The 20,216-nt window shown below is 46.1% G+C and overlaps 1 protein-coding gene across 2 annotated transcripts in view; it reads right to left on the reverse strand.

Moving 5' to 3' along the window:
• DNAJC5B (DnaJ heat shock protein family (Hsp40) member C5 beta) overlaps positions 1–17,493 on the reverse strand; it is a 219,325-nt gene extending 201,832 nt beyond the window's left edge. Inside the window, exons 1-2 of one of the 2 annotated variants that reach the window (XM_073583917.1) lie at positions 17,009–17,490; positions 2,088–2,194 (exon numbers count right to left, since the gene is read on the reverse strand). Coding sequence is in view for 1 of the 2 variants with exons in the window: in XM_073583916.1 (XP_073440017.1) it covers positions 17,009–17,020 (12 nt within the window). In the remaining variant the exon portion in view is untranslated. Of the gene's footprint in view, positions 1–2,087; positions 2,195–17,008 lie in introns of both variants that reach the window. The other variant, XM_073583916.1, reaches the window with a different exon arrangement.
• Positions 17,494–20,216: the final 2,723 nt, after the last annotated feature.

The raw sequence follows: 20,216 nt of genomic DNA on the forward strand, positions 1-20,216 counted from the left end.
TGAAAGAATGAATGGGGCCATGTATCGTGAGATTTTGAGTGCAAACCTCCTTCCATCAGCAAGGGCATTGAAGATGAAACGTGGCTGGGTCTTTCAACATGACAATGATCCAAAGCACACCGCCAGGGCAACGAAGGAGTGGCTTCGTAAGAAGCATTTCAAGGTCCTGGAGTGGCCTAGCCAGTCTCCAGATCTCAACCCTATAGAAAACCTTTGGAGGGAGTTGAAAGTCCGTGTTGCCAAGCGAAAAGCCAAAAACATCACTGCTCTAGAGGAGATCTGCATGGAGGAATGGGCCAACATACCAACAACAGTGTGTGGCAACCTTGTGAAGACTTACAGAAAACGTTTGACCTCTGTCATTGCCAACAAAGGATATATCACAAAGTATTGAGATGAAACTTTGTTTCTGACCAAATACTTATTTTCCACCATAATATGCAAATAAAAGAAAAAAAAAAACCAGACAATGTGATTTTCTGGATTTTTTTTTCTCAGTTTGTCTCCCATAGTTGAGGTCTACCTATGATGTAAATTACAGACGCCTCTCATCTTTTTAAGTGGTGGAACTTGCACTATTGCTGACTGACTAAATACTTTTTTTCCCCACTGTATATAGAGATCTTATTATGAGCTGGGGGTCTGTAAGGACACAAAAGCATAACAAGGAACATTCAATAACTTCACTGCAAATCGAATTACCAGGGAAAACCCACACGTTTTGTGGAATTCTAATTTTGTCAGATCCTCTCATCTCTAGCCAGAAGACATATTCATGCAGCTATTTCTAATATGGATCACTAGAGGTAGGAGTCCTGTTCTCGTTCCTTCGTGGCTAACAAGGAAATTCTGCTAACTGAGCATGCAATGGGAATGGTGACAACAACCATCTGTAAGTTCTATCTGGATCATCATCCGTGGAAGGTCAGTAGAAGTTATTTGTATAACTTATGACAATGCTACCACATTTTTTGGCCAGCTCCTCCACAAACCCAGATCTAAGATAACTCACAAAGAAAAAGACAAAAATGTGCAAAAAGGTTTTTCATAACTGAACTCTATTATGATCAGCACCCAAATCTAAGAATATAAATGGAAGTGTTTAAGGCACGGCACTGTCCACTCACCACTATTGAATGAAATTCAGTAATCACTGTAATGATTGAGGGACCTGCATGGCAACCTGGCTTTGGGATTGCAATTCCAACACAACCAACGGGCCACGTAGGCAGCAGTAATATAATGATGATGTAAAGTACTGGATATGGAGGAATAGGTACATAACGGAAATCCATCACAAGGTTTTTGTCAACTAATCTAAGAGCAGCATAATGTACAGACACACTAATTCCAGTGATGTGTCACTTACTGGGCTGCTTGCTGTAGTTTTGATAAATTCAGGGTTTTATCAGAAGGAGATTGTCGTTAGAGGACTAGGAACACTGCTGCAATGTTGTTCCTCCATATTCATGAGCTCTGTATAATCCCGCCCCCACCACTGATTGGCAGCTTTCTGCCTATATGAAGTGTGCACAGAAAGCTGCCAATCAGTGATATGGGCGGGTTCTATAGACCACAGCATTTAGAGACCTGGTAGATCTGCAGCAGATAAAACGGGGATTTTATTAAAAGTACAGCAGAAGACCTAGTAGGTGATACATTGTTGGAATCAGGTTCTCTGCCCCTACATCAGGTTTTCCTCAGATGAGGTAACAAATACCTGGTGAAGAGATAGAAGTAATTGACCTTCATGATACCCCAATAGTGGACTCTTTCTGCATAAAACCTTATTCTTGTCATCTAGAAAGACATGTCTAGATGAATGACTGTGATTGTTATCTGAGCAGAGGTGACAAATCAAAATAGTAGAACAGTAGGAGTCGTAATATTAAGATGAGTCGAGGTGTCGGTAAATATTGTTGAAGTCAGTAATGATGGAAACACTGACCTGGCTATGGCAATGGAAGCAGGACCACGCAAGAAGCCTTCGCAGCCTTTGCTTTTTTTTAACCCAACACTTTCTTTTTTGGTATGGCCTATTTAATGTCATATTAAGAAGAAAGAAAATAAGTGTAAAACTCTCTTACCTGCTGCAATGCTCCTGCCTGTATTCCTCTCCAGGTAAGAGGATGGGTCTCCGTGGAGCAGTAGGGTCAAATTACTCATTGTCACTTGGAAATTGTATCCTGAAAACCTAAGAAGTGATCAAATATGAATGAGCGCAGGTAGCTGCTGTGATATCAGAGATACAAGAGGATCGACAGCAATATATAGGTAGAGGAGACAGAGTAAACTGTACGTGAAGATGTGATGGAGCAGCAATAACTACGAGAGAATAATGAGATGCAGAAAGTTCTGCACAGGACGAGCGAGGCAAAGACTTCAACAAACTAATGGCTAATCCTGTGCTGTGCTGTTTCTGCAACACTATTTAATAAGCCATTCCCAAACTGAAGCAGGCATCACTATTTAGAAACCCCTCACAAAAAATATTACAGTATATGCACCACATATACAACTATGTTGTATCCCAGCACTGTATTTCATAGTCAATCACATGGAAAGAATGGTGCTTTCATTTATTTATGGAGTTGTGCTCAACATATATTACATGCGCATAGCCCCCCCTAGTGGTAATCAAGCTTAAATTCTATGCTCCGCAGAAAACAATTCCAGAGCCTTCAGAATATTTCATTAAATCTTTTATGTGAAATGGATCAGTTCATGGGCGGACAAACTGCATGTGCAGCCTGTGCGGCTGCACCGGGGCCCAGAGGTGGAGCGGGGCCCCGCAGGGTGGCTAATAATGAGGGCAATCTGGCCTGTTTCTCCAGGCCCGAGGCTCAGGGGGCCCTGGCCAGATTGCCCTCATGTGCGGCGGGCAGGGAGCGATCCCTGCAGCTCCGCTGCCTACAAGAGAAAATTGCAGCGGAGCTGCAGCGATCTGTCCTGCTTCCTGCCCGCGCTTCCTCTCACAGACAGCAGCGCCGCTGGATGACGTCATCATTCAGTGTCCGGCTGTGCCAGAGAGAGGAAGGCAGCGGTGATGCCGCGGCAGCGCGTGCGGAGAGGTGCTGTGTGTGTGTGTGCATGCGTAGCACTGCAGGGGAATGTGCAGAGAGGTGAATGGTGCCGTATACATCTCTCCACACCTCCAGTTTTTAGGTTTAGGGGAATGACTTGTCTATAATATGGTTCTGGACCTGGTGAAATGTGGAGGGGAGTTTCGGCAAGAGTTTGTCGGATCCCCAGGAAATTCAAGTCAACATTGGAACCCTTGTGGCTATGGTGCTCCCGTGCTAGTGGGCTGGGAGTAATTGTTGGTACATTTTATGTTTGGTAATCACCAGAGTTGGGAGCTTCAAGGACTCCCCCCAGCGTGTTAATGTTATTTATGCTTTGATGTTTATTTTATGTTTATTTTAACAAGAACATGAATTAAAAATTAAATAAAAAAAACAAACAGTTATTTGTTTTCCTTTTAGTGGGTCCTTGAAGTTATTTATAAATTGGTCAGTATGGGTAGCATATCAAGTATGGACCTCTGGTTTGGGGGTGTTCATCACAGTATGACCCCCCTGGGTTTGGAAGGGTAACCATTTCAGGTATGGCACCCTGATTTTGAGGGGTAATCATCTCAGCTATGGCCCCCTGGTGTAGAGGGGGTAACCATTTCAGGTATGGCACCCTGGTTTTGAGGGGTAATCATCTCAGCTATGGCCATCCGGGTGTGGAGGGGGTAACCATCTCGGGTATGGCACCTGGTATGGAGGGGTGACCATCACAGTATGGCCCCCTGGTCTCCAGAAGCATTTATATTTTATAGGACCCTGTTAGGGTAAAGTCCCTGGGGTCATGGCAATCATATTTTGCATGCCTACAGAATAAATTGGCTCCTCTGAGCCAGGAATAGCGGATGGAGGGGAGAAGAGAACAAGGTAGGCATGCTTTTCAATACAATCTATACCTTCAAGGACTCTCTCTTTTTTCATGTGACTTGAGAATGCTGAGGTACTGTTTTTGACTGTTTATATTGACCAAACCATGTTTCTTTCAAGGTTGTCGTCTGGATAATGCAGTTATCTAGTGCATGAAACTGAAGAGCAATGTACCTAATCCGTGTGCCCTTGAGTCAGTGAGAGTGACTAAGGGTAAAGTAATCAAGTGCATTAACACGAAGGGCAATATGCCTATACCCAATGCCTTTGACCCAGTTGGAGAGGTCAACAGTAAATGTTATCAAGTGCATGAAAAACAATTAACAATGGCGTGGCAGGGTTATTAATATTGCCTTTGTAGAATTTTTCTGCTTTAGGTTTATTTAAATTACTACTTCCAGATATTCTGAATGTTATTTTATGGTCGGTCATAATGTTGATGTTATATTCTGTATAGTTTTTAATTACTCCCTATTTATAATATCTTTCTATTGATATGTTCATCACTTTTCAGGTAGTGATAATAAGTGGGTTTAAGAAATTTCACTGCACAGCTACTGTAAATAATGGTGGTTTCTAGAGCTAAGGCTGGTTTCACATTTGCGTTTTTTAGCGCTGGAAAAAAACGCATATGTGCGCATGCGTTTTTTCCCCTATATTTAACATGGGTGCGCATACCTGCGCGCTTGTAAGCGTATGTATGCGATTTTCATGCGCTGCGTTTTTTTGGGGTGTGCGTTTGTATTTTCCAGACGCAGCATGTTGCATTTTTTGGCCCTGCAAAAAAGCGCATGCGCACATATGCGCACGTTTTGCGCTAAAAATGGCCATTATAGCCTATGGATGCGCATATGTGCGCACTGGCATGCTCATGTATGCGTTTTTTTGCATATGCGTTTTTTTTTTTAACCATGGAATTTAGGGGTTTGGGTTAGAGTTAGGGTTAGTTAAGGGGGTTTAGGGTTAGGGTTAGGGTCAGGGTCAGGGTTAGGGTTGGGGTTTGGGTCAGGGTTAGGGTTAAGTATGGTTTGGTTAAGGGTTAGGGTCAGGATTAGGGTCAGGATTAGGGTTAAGTATGGTTTTGTTAAGGGTTAGGGTCAGGGTTAGGGTTAGGGTCAGGGTTAAGTATGGTTTTGTTAAGGGTTAGGGTCAGGGTTAGGGTCAGGATTAGGGTTAAGTATGGTTTGGTTAAGGGTTAGGGTCAGGGTTAGGGTTAGGGTCAGGGTTAGGGTTAAGTATGGTTTGGTTAAGGGTTAGGGTCAGGGTTAGGGTCAGGGTTAGGGTTAAGTATGGTTTTGTTAAGGGTTAGGGTCAGGGTTAGGGTCAGGATTAGGGTTAAGTATGGTTTGGTTAAGGGTTAGGGTCAGGGTTAGGGTTAGGGTCAGGGTTATGGTTAGGGTTAGGGTTAGGGTTAGGGTCAGGGTCAGGGTTAGGGTCAGGGTCAGGGTTAGGGTCAGGGTTATGGTTAGGGTTAGGGTTAGGGTTAGGGTCAGGGTCAGGGTTAGGGTCAGGGTTAGTTAGGGTTTAGGGTTTGGGTTAGGGTTAAGTATGATTTGGTTAAGGGTTAGGGTCAGGGTTAGGGTTAGGGTCAGGGTTAGGGTTAGTAAAGTCATGGTTTGGGTTAGTGTGAGGGGCCACCTAATGTTGGAAAAAAACGCAAACGCGGTAAAAACGCACTAAAAACGCATACAAACGCATAAAAACGCTGCGTTTTTTTCATGCATGCTCATAAAAATGCTTGAAAAAAACGCAGCAGTTGTATGCTTATGTATGCGTTTTTTCAATGCGTTTTTTTGCGGGAAAAACGCGCTGCAAAAAAAAGCAAGTGTGAAACTAGCCTAAAATCTGTGATTTGGTGAATTATTAGGGTATGTGCACACGCTGCGGATTGGGGTGTGGATTTGGCCACGCGGATTTTGCAAAATCCGCAGGTAAATCTGCAGGTCAAAAGACCTGCGGATTGCTCTGCGGTTTATCATCTCCACAATGGAGGAGATGGCAAACCGCAGCGGAATCCACAGATAGAATTGACATGTCAATTCTTTCTGCGGTTTCAAAACCGCAGGAAAACCGCGCTGAAAAATCTGCACCGTCTGCAGTGCGGTTTTTTATTCCCATAGGGAATAATGGTACTGTACACCGCAGCAAAAACTGCTGCGGACCCGCAGCGGCCAAATCCGCTGCAGACCCGCAGCAGAATCCGCAGCATGTGCACACACCCATAGAGCTGGCTACAATACATGCAGAATAATAGTTTTTTGAGGCATGACAGATGTCATAGTAACATAGATAGTAAGGCCGAAAAAAGACATTAGTCCATCCAGTTCAGCCTATAAAATTCTGTCAGAATAAATCCCCAGATCTACGTCCTTCTAAAGAACCTAACAATATCTGTAAGATACAATATTGTTACGCTCCAGGAAGACATCCCGGCCTCTCTTGAACCCTTCGACTGACTTCGTCATCACCACCTCCTCAGGCAAGGAATTCCAGATTCTCACTGCCCTAACAGTAAAGAATCCTCTTCTGTGTTGGTGGAAAAACCTTTTCTCCTCCAGACGCAGAGAATGCCCCCTTGTGACCGTCACCTTCCTTGGTATAAACAGATCCTCGGAGAGATATTTGAATTGGCCCCTTATATACTTATACATGGTTATTAGAATGCCCCTCAGTCGTCTTTTTTCTAGACTAAATAATCCTAGTTTTGCTAATCCCTCTGGGTTTTGTAGTTCCCCATCCCCTTTATTAATTTTGTTGCCCTCCTTTGTACCCGCTTTAGTTCTATTATATCCTTCCTGAGCACCGGTGCCCAAAACTGTACACAGTACTCCATGTGCGGTCTAACCAGAGATTTGTACAGAGGCAGTATAATGCTCTCATCATGTGTATCCAGACCTCTTTTAATGCACCTCATGATCCTGTTTGCCTTGGCAGCCGCTGTCTGGCACTGGCTGCTCCAGGTAAGTTTATCATTAACTCGGATCTCCAAGTCCTTCTCCATGTCAGATTTACCCAGTGGTTTACCGTTCAGTGTGTAATGGTGATATTGATTCCTTCTTCCCATGTGTATAACCTGACATTTATCATTGTTAAATTGCATCTGCCACCTTTCGGCCCAAGTTCCCAACTTATCCAGATCCATCTGTAGCAGAATACTATCTTCTCTTGTATTGACTGCTTTACATAGTTTTGTATCATCTGCAAATATTGATATTTTACTGTGCAAACCTTCTACCAGATCGTTAATAAATATGTTGAAGAGAATAGGTCCCAACACTGACCCCTGCGGTACCCCACTGATCACAGCGACCCAGTTAGAGAATATACCATTTATAACCACCCTCTGCTTTCTATCACTAAGCCAGTTACTTACCCATTCACCCACCTTTTCTCCCAGACCAGCATTCTCATTTTGTTTACCAACCTCTTGTGTGGCACGGTATCACACGCTTTGGAAAAATCAAGATATACCACATCCAATGACTCACCTTGGTCCAGTCTATAGCTTACTTCTTCATAAAAACTGATTAGATTGGTTTGACAGGAGCGATTCCTCATAAACCCATGCTTTTATGGCGTTAAACAGTTATTCTCATTGAGATAATCCAGAATAACATCCCTCAGAAACCCTTCAAATATTTTACCAACAATAGAGGTTAGACTTACTGGCCTATAATTTCCAGGTTCACTTTTAGAGCCTTTTTTGAATATTGGTACCACATTTGCTATGCGCCAGTCCTGTGGAACAGACCCCGTCGCTATAGAGTCTCTAAATATAAGAAATAATGGTTTGTCTATTACATTACTTCGATCTCTTAGTACTCGTGGGTGTATGCCATCCGGACCCAGAGATTTATCTATTTTAATCTTATTTAGCCGGTTTTGCACCTTTTCTTGGGTTAGATTGGTGACCCTTAATATAGGGTTTTCTTTGTCTCTCGGCATTTCACCTAGCATTTCATTTTCCACCGTGAATACCGTGGAGAAGAAGGCGTTTAATATATTAGCTTTTCCTCATCATCTACAACCATACTTTCCTCACAATTTTTTAATGGGCCTACACTTTCACTTTTGATTCTTTTACTATTGATATAGTTGAAGAACAGCTTGGGATTAGTTTTACTCTCCTTAGCAATGTTCTTCTCTGTTTCCTTTTTGGCAGCTTTAATTATTTTTATAGATAAAGAATTTTTCTCCTTATAGTTTTTTAGAGCTTCAACGGTGCCATCCTGCTTTAGTAGTTTAAATGATTTCTTTTTACTGTTAATTGCCCCTCTTACTTTTTTGATTAGCCACATTGGGTTTTTCCTATTTCATGCCCTTTTATTCCCACAAGGTATAAACCGCTTACAGTGCCAATTAAGGATGTTCTTAAACATTTCCCATTTATTTTCTGTATTCTTATTTCTGAGGACATTGTCCCAGTCAAACAGATTAAGGGCATCTCTAAGTTGGTCAAACTTTGCCTTCCTAAAGTTCAGTGTTTTTGTGACCCCCTGACATGTCCCCCTAGCGAAAGACAAGTGAAACTGTACAATATTGTGGTCGCTATTTCCTAGATGCCCGACGACCTGTAGATTTGTTATTCTGTCAGGTCTGTTAGATAGTATTAGGTCTAAGTGCTGCTCCTCTGGTTGGATTCTGCACGAATTGTGAAAGATAATTATTCTTGGCTATTAGCAGAAACCTGCTGCCGTCATGGATTTCACAGGTCTCTGTTTCCCAGTTAATATCCGGGTAGTTAAAGTCCCCCCATAACAAGGACCTCATTATGGGTTGCAGCTTCATCTATCTGCCTTAGTAGTAAACTTTCCATGATTTCTGTTATATTTGGGGGTTTGTAACAGATTGTGGCTACGACCTTAATTATGGTTTACTTTCCACATTCCCCATTATGGGATCCTCATTGCAGGATGTTTAGCAGCTGTTATTATGCTGTAGTTACCGTATTATCCAGGGCCGGCTCCAGGTTTTTGAGGGCCCCGGGCGAAAAAGTCTCAGTTGGCCCCCCTTAACACATACCACGACTCATGCCGTGTGACATCCGTGGTGACGGCCAAAAACGGACTTCTCTCTGTGTGGATCACACGGACACGCATGTGATCCACACGGACACTCGCTCTGTGGCAAAACACGTTCATGTGATGGAGGCTACTGATTAGTAGTGTACGCATGAAAGAAAGAAGAGAGGGGAAATAAAGAACAGAGAAAGAAAGAGAGAATGGAAGGAAGAACAGAGAAAGATACAGAGAGAGAAAGAAAGAAAGAACATAGAAAGAACGAACAGAGAAAGAAAGAAAGAAAGAAAGAAAGAAAGAAAGAAAGAAAGAAAATAATGAACAGAGAGAAAGAAAGGAAGAACAGAGAGAGAAAGAAAAGAACAGAGAGAAAGAGAAAGAAAGAGGGTAAAGAAAGAAAGAACAGATAGAGAAAGAAAGAGGGGAAAGAAAGAACAGAGAGAAAGAAGAAAGAAAGAAAAAGAACAAAGAGAAAGAAAGAGTGGACAGAAAAAAAAAACAGAGAGAAAGAAAGAAAGAAAAAGAAAGAAAGAAAGAGGGGAATAAAGAACAGAGAGGGAGAGAAAAAAGGGGAAATAAAGAACGGAGAGAGAAAAAGAGTTGACAGAAAAAAAGAACAGGGAGAGAGAGAAAAAGAAGGAGGGGAAAGAAAGAACAGAGAGGTAGAGAGAAAAAGAAAGAGGGAAAAGAACAGAGAGGAAGAGGGGAAAGAAAGAGAGGAAAGAGAGAACAGACAGAGAGAAAGAACGGAGACAGAAAGAAAGAAAGAGAACAGAGAGCGAAAGAACAGAGAGAGAGAAAAAAAAGATTAGAGAGAAAGAACAGAGAGAGAAAGAAACAGAGAAAGAAAAATTCTATAAAGATACTATAGCAGCCCAGCTCCCATTGTAGTGCCTACCTGAGCCTCCTGGTGCAGGACATATGATCCGCTCACATGGCCGACATCCCCGATTCCAAGGCGATCTCGCTGTCCTCTGTCAGAGGAGGACACGGTGATGGATCTGAAGCATTCCCTGAAGTGCCTCCATGGTTCCGTCACAATCTCCTACTGAAATGACCTAATTTCTGGTCAGCTTCCAGCACGTCACTTCCGGTAGAACGTTACGTGCAAGTTTTAAATTGCTCCTTGGGGCTCTGCTGTGTACTCCTGTGTCCCGCGGGGAAAGTATGCTCCCGGCTGGGGCAGTCTCTCTCTCAAAATCGGGACTGTCTCGCTGGATCCGGGACAGTTGGGACTCGGGAGGTATAAATGCTCCCCACCATACACCTCGTACACGCACGGCTCCGCTTTGTATGCCTCGTACACACACGGCTCCGCTCCGTACACCTTGTACACACGCAGCTTCACTCCGTACACCCCCGGCTCTGCTCCGCTCCATAAACACACGGCTCAGCTCCGTACACACAGGGCTCCGTTCCGTACATCTCGTACACACACGACTCTGCTCCATACACCTCGTACACACACAGCTTCGCTCCGTACACCTCGTACACACACAGCTCTGCTCCGTACACCTCGTACACACACGGCTTCGCTCCGTACACCTTGTACACACACGGCTCTGCTCCGTACACCTCGTACACACACGGCTCTGCTCCGTACACCTTGTACACACGCAGCTTCACTCCGTACACCCCCGGCTCTGCTCCGCTCCATAAACACACGGCTCAGCTCCGTACACACGGCTCCGTTCCGTACATCTCGTACACACACGGCTCTGCTCCATACACCTCGTACACACACGGCTTCGCTCCGTACACCTCGTACACACACAGCTCTGCTCCGTACACCTCGTACACACACGGCTTCGCTCCGTACACCTCGTACACACACGGCTCTGCTCCGTACACCTCGTACACACACGGCTCTGCTCCGTACAACTTGTAAACCCCTCCTGACCCCACCCAAGAACACACACGGCTCTGCTACATCCACCTTGTTAAACCCCTCCCTGACCCCACACAAGTACACACACGGCTCTGCTACATCCACCTTGTAAAACCCCTCCCTGACCCCACACAAGTACACACACGGCTCTGCTACATCCACCTTGTAAAACCCCTCCCTGACCCCACACAAGTACACACACGGCTCTGCTACATCCACCTTGTAAAACCCCTCCCTGACCCCACACAAGTACACACACGGCTCTGCTACATCCACCTTGTAAACCCCTCCCTGACCCCACACAAGTACACACACGGCTCTGCTACATCCACCTTGTAAACCCCTCCTGACCCCACCCAAGAACACACACGGCTCTGCTACATCCACCTTGTTAAACCCCTCCCTGACCCCACACAAGTACACACACGGCTCTGCTACATCCACCTTGTAAAACCCCTCCCTGACCCCACACAAGTACACACACGGCTCTGCTACATCCACCTTGTAAAACCCCTCCCTGACCCCACACAAGTACACACACGGCTCTGCTACATCCACCTTGTTAAACCCCTCCTGACCCCACACAAGTACACACACGGCTCTGCTACATCCACCTTGTTAAACCCCTCCTGACCCCACACAAGTACACACACGGCTCTGCTACATCCACCTTGTTAAACCCCTCCTGACCCCACACAAGTACACACACGGCTCTGCTACATCCACCTTGTAAAACCCCTCCCTGACCCCACACAAGTACACACACGGCTCTGCTACATCCACCTTGTAAAACCCCTCCCTGACCCCACACAAGTACACACACGGCTCTACTACATCCACCTTGTTAAACCCCTCCTGACCCCACACAAGTACACACACGGCTCTGCTACATCCACCTTGTTAAACCCCTCCTGACCCCACACAAAGTACACACACGGCTCTGCTACATCCACCTTGTTAAACCCCTCCTGACCCCACACAAAGTACACACACGGCTCTGCTACATCCACCTTGTTAAACTCCTCCCTGACCCCACACAAGTACACACACGGCTCTGCTACATCCACCTTGTTAAACCCCTCCCTGACCCCAGACAAGTACACACACGGCTCTGCTACATCCACCTTGTTAAACCCCTCCCTGACCCCACACAAGTACACACATGGCTCTGCTACATCCACCTTGTTAAACCCCTCCCTGACCCCAGACAAGTACACACACGGCTCTGCTACATCCACCTTGTTAAACCCCTCCCTGACCCCACACAAGTACACACACGGCTCTGCTACATCCACCTTGTTAAACCCCTCCTGACCCCAGACAAGTACACACACGGCTCTGCTACATCCACCTTGTTAAACCCCTCCCTGACCCCAGACAAGTACACACACGGCTCTGCTACATCCACCTTGTTAAACCCCTCCCTGACCCCACTGTCCCACACATAAACGTTACCTCATCCATCCAGACCAGCACCATAATGAAAAGCGACCAGCACAGCAGAGTCCTGCAGCCGCCCTGATCATGTGACCCGACTCCTCCCCTCCTGTGACCTCATCACAGGTCCTGTGCTGGCACTGCACACAAGATTACAGCCGAAGGAAGCGATGATCATTGCTGGCTGTAAGGGGCTGCGTCACTGCGTGGGTCCCTCGCGGAGGGCGCAGGATGGGGTCAGTACATGGGGGGCGTGGCGGCGGCCGGCGGGTATCCCAGACAGCGTGAGTGGGCCCTCCCATCTCGCCAGGGCCCCGGCACTTGCCCGGGTGCTGACGCCGGCCCTGGTATTATCGATCATAACTTGGTAGCATGGCATTGATAAAATTAATCTGTCGGAGCTCTGGAATTTTAATTTTTATTACTTGTCTTTCCATAGCATGTAGAAATGGTTGATGGCTTTATTAGGCATGGTTGATGGTGTCGAGTCCATTTAAAGTGTCAAATGGCCTCTCTGGTGGCGGTTTAGGAGTCAGGTGGAAGTTGCAGGCAAGTTAAAGTGGACTCATTTTAACTAATAGAGGATGTAAAGCCTCATGGTGGCGAACAGGCTCGGCTTTGGTGGCCAGCCTCAAGGACGTTGTAATGGTAACGTCAATCAGGGGCGGACACAGTGGTTAAGCACAGGAGTGAGGATAATAGGGTCATTGGTGCCCTCAAAGTTTACTGGCTCCGCTTGAATGGCAAGCCAGTGCGTGCCGCCCCTTTATGGCTGTCTGCCCTGGTTCTGTATGTCAGACAGCTGGGGATATCACAGTACTTGTGAATCCCAATGTACTAGCACTTCACCTGACTCCTACTGTGATTGTTTTAATCCTGTGATTTAAATAAAGCTGTGGCCATTTTGACAACCAAAATAATGTGTTGTGTATTTATTCTAGTGCCTAGGTTTACTGTAGTTATGGTGGTTTTAAGATGGAGTAGGGGTCCGTCCCATATCCATGTCATGCAGTTCATCCAGAGTGATGCCAGTGATGTATCACTTACTGGGATGCTTGCTGATAAAAATCAGTGTTTTATCAGCAGGAGATTATCATTAGAGGACTAGTAACCCTGCTGCCTTGTAGTCCTCCATATTCATGAGCCCTGTATAACCACACCCCACCAGTCATTGGCAGCATTCTGGACTATGCACAGTATACCCAGAAAGCCGCCTGTCAGTGGTGTGGGTAGGGTTATACAGAGCTCAGCATTCATAGAGAACTGCTAGATCTTCAGCAGATAATACAGTGACTTTATGTAAACTGCAGCAAGCAGCCCAGTAAATGACACATCGCTGTAATCAGGGTCTCTGCCTCTATGTCATGCTGCTCTCAGATGAAGTAGTAAAAACCTGGTGACAGATTCAGACAGGATAAGTCGCCATGTCTGAATCTATACATGCAGGCAACTCTAAGCAAGAACAGTAAAATGTGGCTTGTTCCTGGTAATGTTGGTGGGTCACAGAGATAGACCTTCCTTCTGACATACCGGCAAGTGCTAATGTAGCATAATTATTATTATTTATTGTTATAGCGCCATTTATTCCATGTAGGGAGGGGTATACATAAAAACAAGTACAACTAGATGTGTATTTCCTGAAGGAAGTACAGATAGTGGTTTGAAATGGTGCCCGGGCTGCCCCTTTAAGAGAGACTTGCCTGCTGCCCCTGCAAGACTTTCAACTCAGGATACGATTTAACTGTGGGTGCCTCTCAGGGGCCACTTTGGCCTCAGGGTCTGATTTTGTGGCCGGGGCCACTCAGGGTCCGATTTGGTGGCCGGGGCCCCTCAGGGTCCGATTTGGTGGGTGGGGCCCCTCAGGGTCCGATTTGGTGGGTGGGGCCCCTCAAGGTCCGATTTTGTGGCTGGGGCCCCTCAGGGTCCGATTTGGTGGGCGGGGCCCCACAGGGTCCGATTTGGAGGCCGGGGTGGCTCAGCCTCCGATTTGGAGGCCGGGGTGGCTCAGCCTCCGATTTGGAGGCCGGGGTGGCTCAGCCTCCGATTTGGAGGCCGGGGTGGCTCAGCCTCCGATTTGGAGGCCGGGGTGGCTCAGCCTCCGATTTGGAGGCCGGGGTGGCTCAGCCTCCGATTTGGAGGCCGGGGTGGCTCAGCCTCCGATTTGGAGGCCGGGGTGGCTCAGCCTCCGATTTGGAGGCCGGGGTCGGTCAGCCTCCGATTTGGAGGCCGGGGTCGGTCAGCCTCCGATTTGGAGGCCGGGGTCGGTCAGCCTCCGATTTGGAGGCCGGGGTCGGTCAGCCTCCGATTTGGAGGCCGGGGTCGGTCAGCCTCCGATTTGGAGGCCGGGGTCGGTCAGCCTCCGATTTGGAGGCCGGCGTCGGTCAGCCTCCGATTTGGAGGCCGGCGTCGGTCAGCCTCCGATTTGGAGGCCGGGGTCGGTCAGCCTCCGATTTGGAGGCCGGCGTCGGTCAGCCTCCGATTTGGAGGCCGGGGTCGGTCAGCCTCCGATTTGGAGGCCGGGGTCGGTCAGCCTCCGATTTGGAGGCCGGGGTCGGTCAGCCTCCGATTTGGAGGCCGGGGTCGGTCAGCCTCCGATTTGGTGTGTCGGCCCTTTAAGACTCATTTGGGTGCACTGGCCCTTTAACAATCACTTTGGCGCGTTGGCCCTTTAAGAGCTAGTTTGGCTCACTGGGCTTCTTCTAAATCAAATTTGGCGCAGACATTCTCTCTCAGGGGCATGTGTCATGTGATGAAGCTAGATTTGCATTTGTGCTGTGGGTTTCGCTTTAAGAGCTGATATTATGTGGCAGAGGCTCTGTGCTGGGGTTCAAGTGAAGTTCGTAGGCGTTGGCATAGTAACTGGGTCTGCCTGCGCATATCAATGAGCTCAACTGTCATTTCAATCGCCTCAGGGCACGTTTTGCCATTTCCTATTGAAAAGCATTGGAGACAATGCATTCCAATGACGGGAAAAAAAATTTTCAAACGCAAATTGCGCAAAAACTACAAATCCGATCGACACGAAAAATACTTAGCACACCTCTCATGGACGCTGGCTTCGAAACGACACCTCAACGGAGTCTGTGCGTGTAGCGGTTCGGGCCGCATTAATTGCGGAAATCAACTTAATAATAAGAAGAATAAGTTAGCAGCGTTCGGATTACAATATAGTGGTTTTTTCAAACCACTATAATAATGTTGAACAATACAAGTCATAACTGGTACAGGAGGAGAGAGGACCCTGCCCGCGAAGGCTCACAGCATAAGACCTGATCCATGTCCTCAGCATCAGAAGTTTGCGTAACGCATATCTCACACTTTTGTGCCAAAGGAAGATTTGGACCTATGAAAAGTGTTGGTGTAGCATGGCACATGGCATTATCAGAAGTAATGCAACCCTGTAGGTAGCATGTGGCACATAGAACAGGCTGTGCAGCCTGCAGGTTCCTTCTTGTAACTTAACATGGAGGAAGCGCCTGTATAGTTGAGATCCTGAGCCTAGTTTAAGGGTCACACCAGAGTCATGCCAAGTGTATTCGCAAAGGAGTAAGAGGGCTGTCATTGATCTAATGCTAAAATGTCATATACTGTATGGTCATTTTCTATATCTTTGCATTCACTGCAATTTTATGGTAGAAATATGTTGTGGGAGAGGTGAGTGCAGCGCTGCCATTCTGCTTCTATCTCCACCAATGCAGCTTCTAAGTGTGAAACAAGACATGACATACCAAAGAGAAATGAAAACCACAGCATCAAATACACAAATTGCCTAATTATAGCTGGTTAGCCATGCAGTTGTACAGAGTTTTAGGGAGCAAAAAGGAGGATGTTTCCTGTGTTAGTGTGTTGATTTTGGTTTAGGTGAAGATTGAGAAAGAAGTAAAGCCACAGCTTAAAGGTACTGTCACACTTAGCGATGTACCACCGATCCCGACCAGCGATATGACGCGGTCAGGATCGCTGGTACATCGCTAAGTGGTCGCTAGTGAGCTGCCACACAGGCAGATCTCACTAGCGACATCGCTGGGGACGGGGGTCGCTACTTACCTGTCAGACGAGGCGATCCTGCGTCCTCCCGCCCGGCTCCACGCTCGTCACTCATCGTCACAGCAGGAAGCGCCGCAGGAAGCTGACGACGAGAAACAGTCCAGCCTGTTCTTGCGCGATCAGCGATAACCAGCGGGGGAGCGGGTCGTAGGTAAGTATCACACACAGCGATATCGCTAGCAATATCGCTATAACGTCACAAGTTATAGCGATATTGCTAGAGATATCGCTTAGTGTGACAGTACCTTTAGTGTGTGAGGAAGGTAGGAGACATAGATAAAAAACGTGTAACACTATTAAGAATGGATAGTTTGGATCCTATACAGGACCATAACATCCTTCTCGCCCTGGAAACTGAAGCACAGAAAAGGGAAAGATGTGGCCTTGTGGGGACACTGAAGCAGCAAAGACTAAGTTTGGAGTTGAGGCAATGTGTAGGATGAACCTGAAAATGTTAGTATAAGAAAACTGGACAGGTACTACACTGAAGTGGGCTGTAAACAGAGGTAGGTAGTTAAAATGGAGGGCCCAAGTCATCTATGCCTTAAAACTGAAATGTTTCTTACAAGATATGTGCCACCACATGTAACCACTGTTGATGGCTTTGTTGTAAATAGAAAATGTGATCAACAAGTGTCACGGCGGTAAACTGTATGCCTCCTCAGCACCGCCCTACTCACCGTGGTCAGCATGTGGCTCGCTGAGTTTTGCCTCTTGCAGCACTACTGCATCTTAGGTTGATTTCCATTTTGCCTTTTGAGGGGCCATGTCCGATCTCTGCAGGAATTTAACACTGCTGTGTCCTGCAGAAAGTAGGTTCCCTGGCCGATCCTGTGTGAATATGCTCTATATCTGGCAGCGCCACCCACCAATCCTTGCCAAAACATTGGTTCCCAACCTGCTTGTTCAGCTAGAGTCCTGTTTGTGCATTGTATGTTTGTTTCTCCCATTATTTACCTGGGTTGTGTATCCGTCCTGTCTAACCTTTCCACCCCTGACTTCTGCTACATATTCTAAATCTGTGCTGCCTACCCTGACCTCGGACAGTCTGACCATATTTGTGTCTTTGCCCTCCTGTTCCGAGTTCTTGTTCCTCTGACCCTTCATTCAGCTATTGCAGTCCTGGGGACTGCCCTGGGAGTGATACCTGGCAACTATCTGCAGCTAAGCCTATCATCACCACCAGAGGCTCTAATGAATACCAGGTAGTCACTTACATATTCAATAAATAAGTATCAACTGTGTTTTATTCTGGGCCCTTCTTACATAACATTCCTTAAAAGAGTTATGTCCTGTTCCTATCTCCAGGAGCACCCCTCAGCAAGTAGGAATATTGACTGTTTGGCTAGTGGCACGGCTCAAACTGCAACTTTTCCCTAGCTGCTAGCAAAGGCAGCTTTGCCACTGTAACATCATATGAGCGCAGGGACAGCAGTACTTTCAAGCTATACATCAAACAGCTTGCAAGCGTGAGCTCTTTGCACAAAAGACTGTCCATTAGTGATGAGCGAGCGTGTTCAGATAACGTGTTATCTGAGCATGCTCAGGTGTAATTCGAGTATCTTGGACGTGCTCAGAAAATATATTCAAGTCCCTGCGGCAGCACGTTTTGAGGCGGTAGACAGCTGAAACACATGCGGGGATTGTCAAACAAACAGGCAATTCCCGCATGTGTTGCAGCTGTCGCCCGAAAAACATGCAGCCACAGGGGCTCGAATATATTATCCGAGCATGTCCAAGATACTCACATAACACCCGAGCATGCTCAGATAACAAGTTATCCGAGTACTTTCGATCATCACTACTGTCCACCTGTTAGGTGACCTTGGCAATGAGATAGATTTAAAACAGATAAACTGTAACGCTCCTTGATTTTAGAAGCACTTTGCAATTTTACCTATTTAACAAGATGAGAAAAACCCTTTAAACTCTCTATACATACTATTGTATAATCCCTCTGACTGATCTAAATCTATTCACTTTAAAATAATTCTTATGTAATAATAATTAATAGCATATTATTCCTAAGAGTAGACTACGCATAGGAGCACTATATGCGTAGATTGAAAATTAATATTCCAGGTCACCAAGAGGTCTCATCTCCTTCTTTCTTTGGACAAAAATCAATCGCTGACATTCCTGCCTCATATGCTCTAGATATTTGGTGTTTTGACGTTATACCTGTTCTAATTGCAAAATCAAATTTTTATTTAAATATATTAATAAATACATCATATTAAACTTATACGAGATGAGTAAGTCCAATGAGACTTTCTAATTTATTCTGAAATGATGTCCTGGTATAATAATGAACAAAAGATTCAAATTATAAGTGTTCTCAGGAGAAACACCGTTTATGAATACTTCTTTTCATCAAGTAGTATCCAGAATTTTACTAAAGAGGTAAAAAGAAATCCATCAAGAAGTATAAGGCTGAGTTCACACGTGGCTTTTTTTTTGCATTTCCGCGGCGGTTTTAACCGCGCAATTTTGCCGCGAAAACGCGAAAAATAAGCATCCCATGCATTCCTATGGGATTCCGCAATGCTGTGCTAATGCTGTGGTTTTTACCGCGGCGGAATCGCTTCGCGGTAAAAACCGCAGCATGCTCATTAATTTGCGGAATCGCGGCGATCCCGCACCCATAGGAATGCATTGTTCCGCTTACTTCCCGCATGTGGTTGTGCACACCATGCGGAAAGTAAGCAGAACAATTGCGGATGGTACCCACGGCTCGGAGGAGAGGAGACTGTCCTCCGGGCTTTGGGTACCATATCCCTGTAAAAAATAGAATTTAAAAATAAAAAATATTGTTATTCTCACCCTTCGACGTCCCGCGCAGCCTTCCCGCCTCTGTCCACGTTCTCGTTCCCAGTAATCTTTTGCGAAAATGCCCGCGATGGCGTCCGTTCTCGCGGGATCGCGAAGTCTCGCGGTCATTCGTGCGACGTCATCGCGAATTACCGTGAGACATCGCGATCCCGCGAGAACGGACGTCATCGCGGGCATTTTCTCAAAGGATTACTGGGAACGCCTGCGCGGGACGGTGAGAATAACACCATTTTTAATTTTTTTTACATTCTATCTTTTACTACTGAGGCCTCATAGGCGGCCTCAGTAGTAAAAAGTTGGTCACACTCGTCAAACACTATGTTTGACGAGTGTGACCAACCTGTCAATCAGTTCTCCAAGCGATGCTACAGATCGCTTGGAAAACGCTAGCATTTTGCAAGCTAATTACGCTTGCAAAATGCAAGTTTTTCCGCGGGAAAATCGCATTTTAAATTCCCGCGATTTTCCCGCGGAAAAACTAGCATTTTGCAAGGAATTCCGGAATTCTCGCGGTAATTTCCGCGAGAGTTCCGGTACGTGTGCACTCAGCCTAAGGGTATGTGCACACGTTGCAGAAAATTTCTGCACAAAAACCTGAATCCCTTCCCAGAAACTGCACCTATTTTTCCGCGGCGGTTTTTGTGCGTTTTTTGCGCGGTTTTGATGCGTTTTTTACCGCAGCGGTTTCTAAAAGCATGGGAGAAGCCTAAACCGCGGAATAAAAACACAAAATTAATGTGCATGCTGCGGTTTTTACCGCAATGCCGTTTTTTCGCGGTAAAAAACGCATCAATGTGCACAAAAAGTGCAAAATGCATAGAAATGACTGTGCACCTTATTTTTAGCGGTTTTATAGTGAAAACCGCTGTAAAAACCGCTAAAAAAACGCTGTGTGTGAACACAGCCTTAAAGAAACCCATGAAAATAAGATCATATGTTCCAAGCTAAAGGGACCCTGAAGATCTGCCCTGAGAATACAAAACATATGCAATCCAGCTGCCATTTTTCCATGTAATGTAGGTTAAGATACAAGACAAACATGAAAATATAAAGGGT

The sequence above is a fragment of the Dendrobates tinctorius genome, unplaced genomic scaffold, assembly GCF_039654945.1.
Source record: "Dendrobates tinctorius isolate UK_male_01 unplaced genomic scaffold, ASM3965494v1 ptg000082l, whole genome shotgun sequence".
In the NCBI taxonomy this organism is placed as follows: Eukaryota; Metazoa; Chordata; class Amphibia; order Anura; family Dendrobatidae; genus Dendrobates; species Dendrobates tinctorius.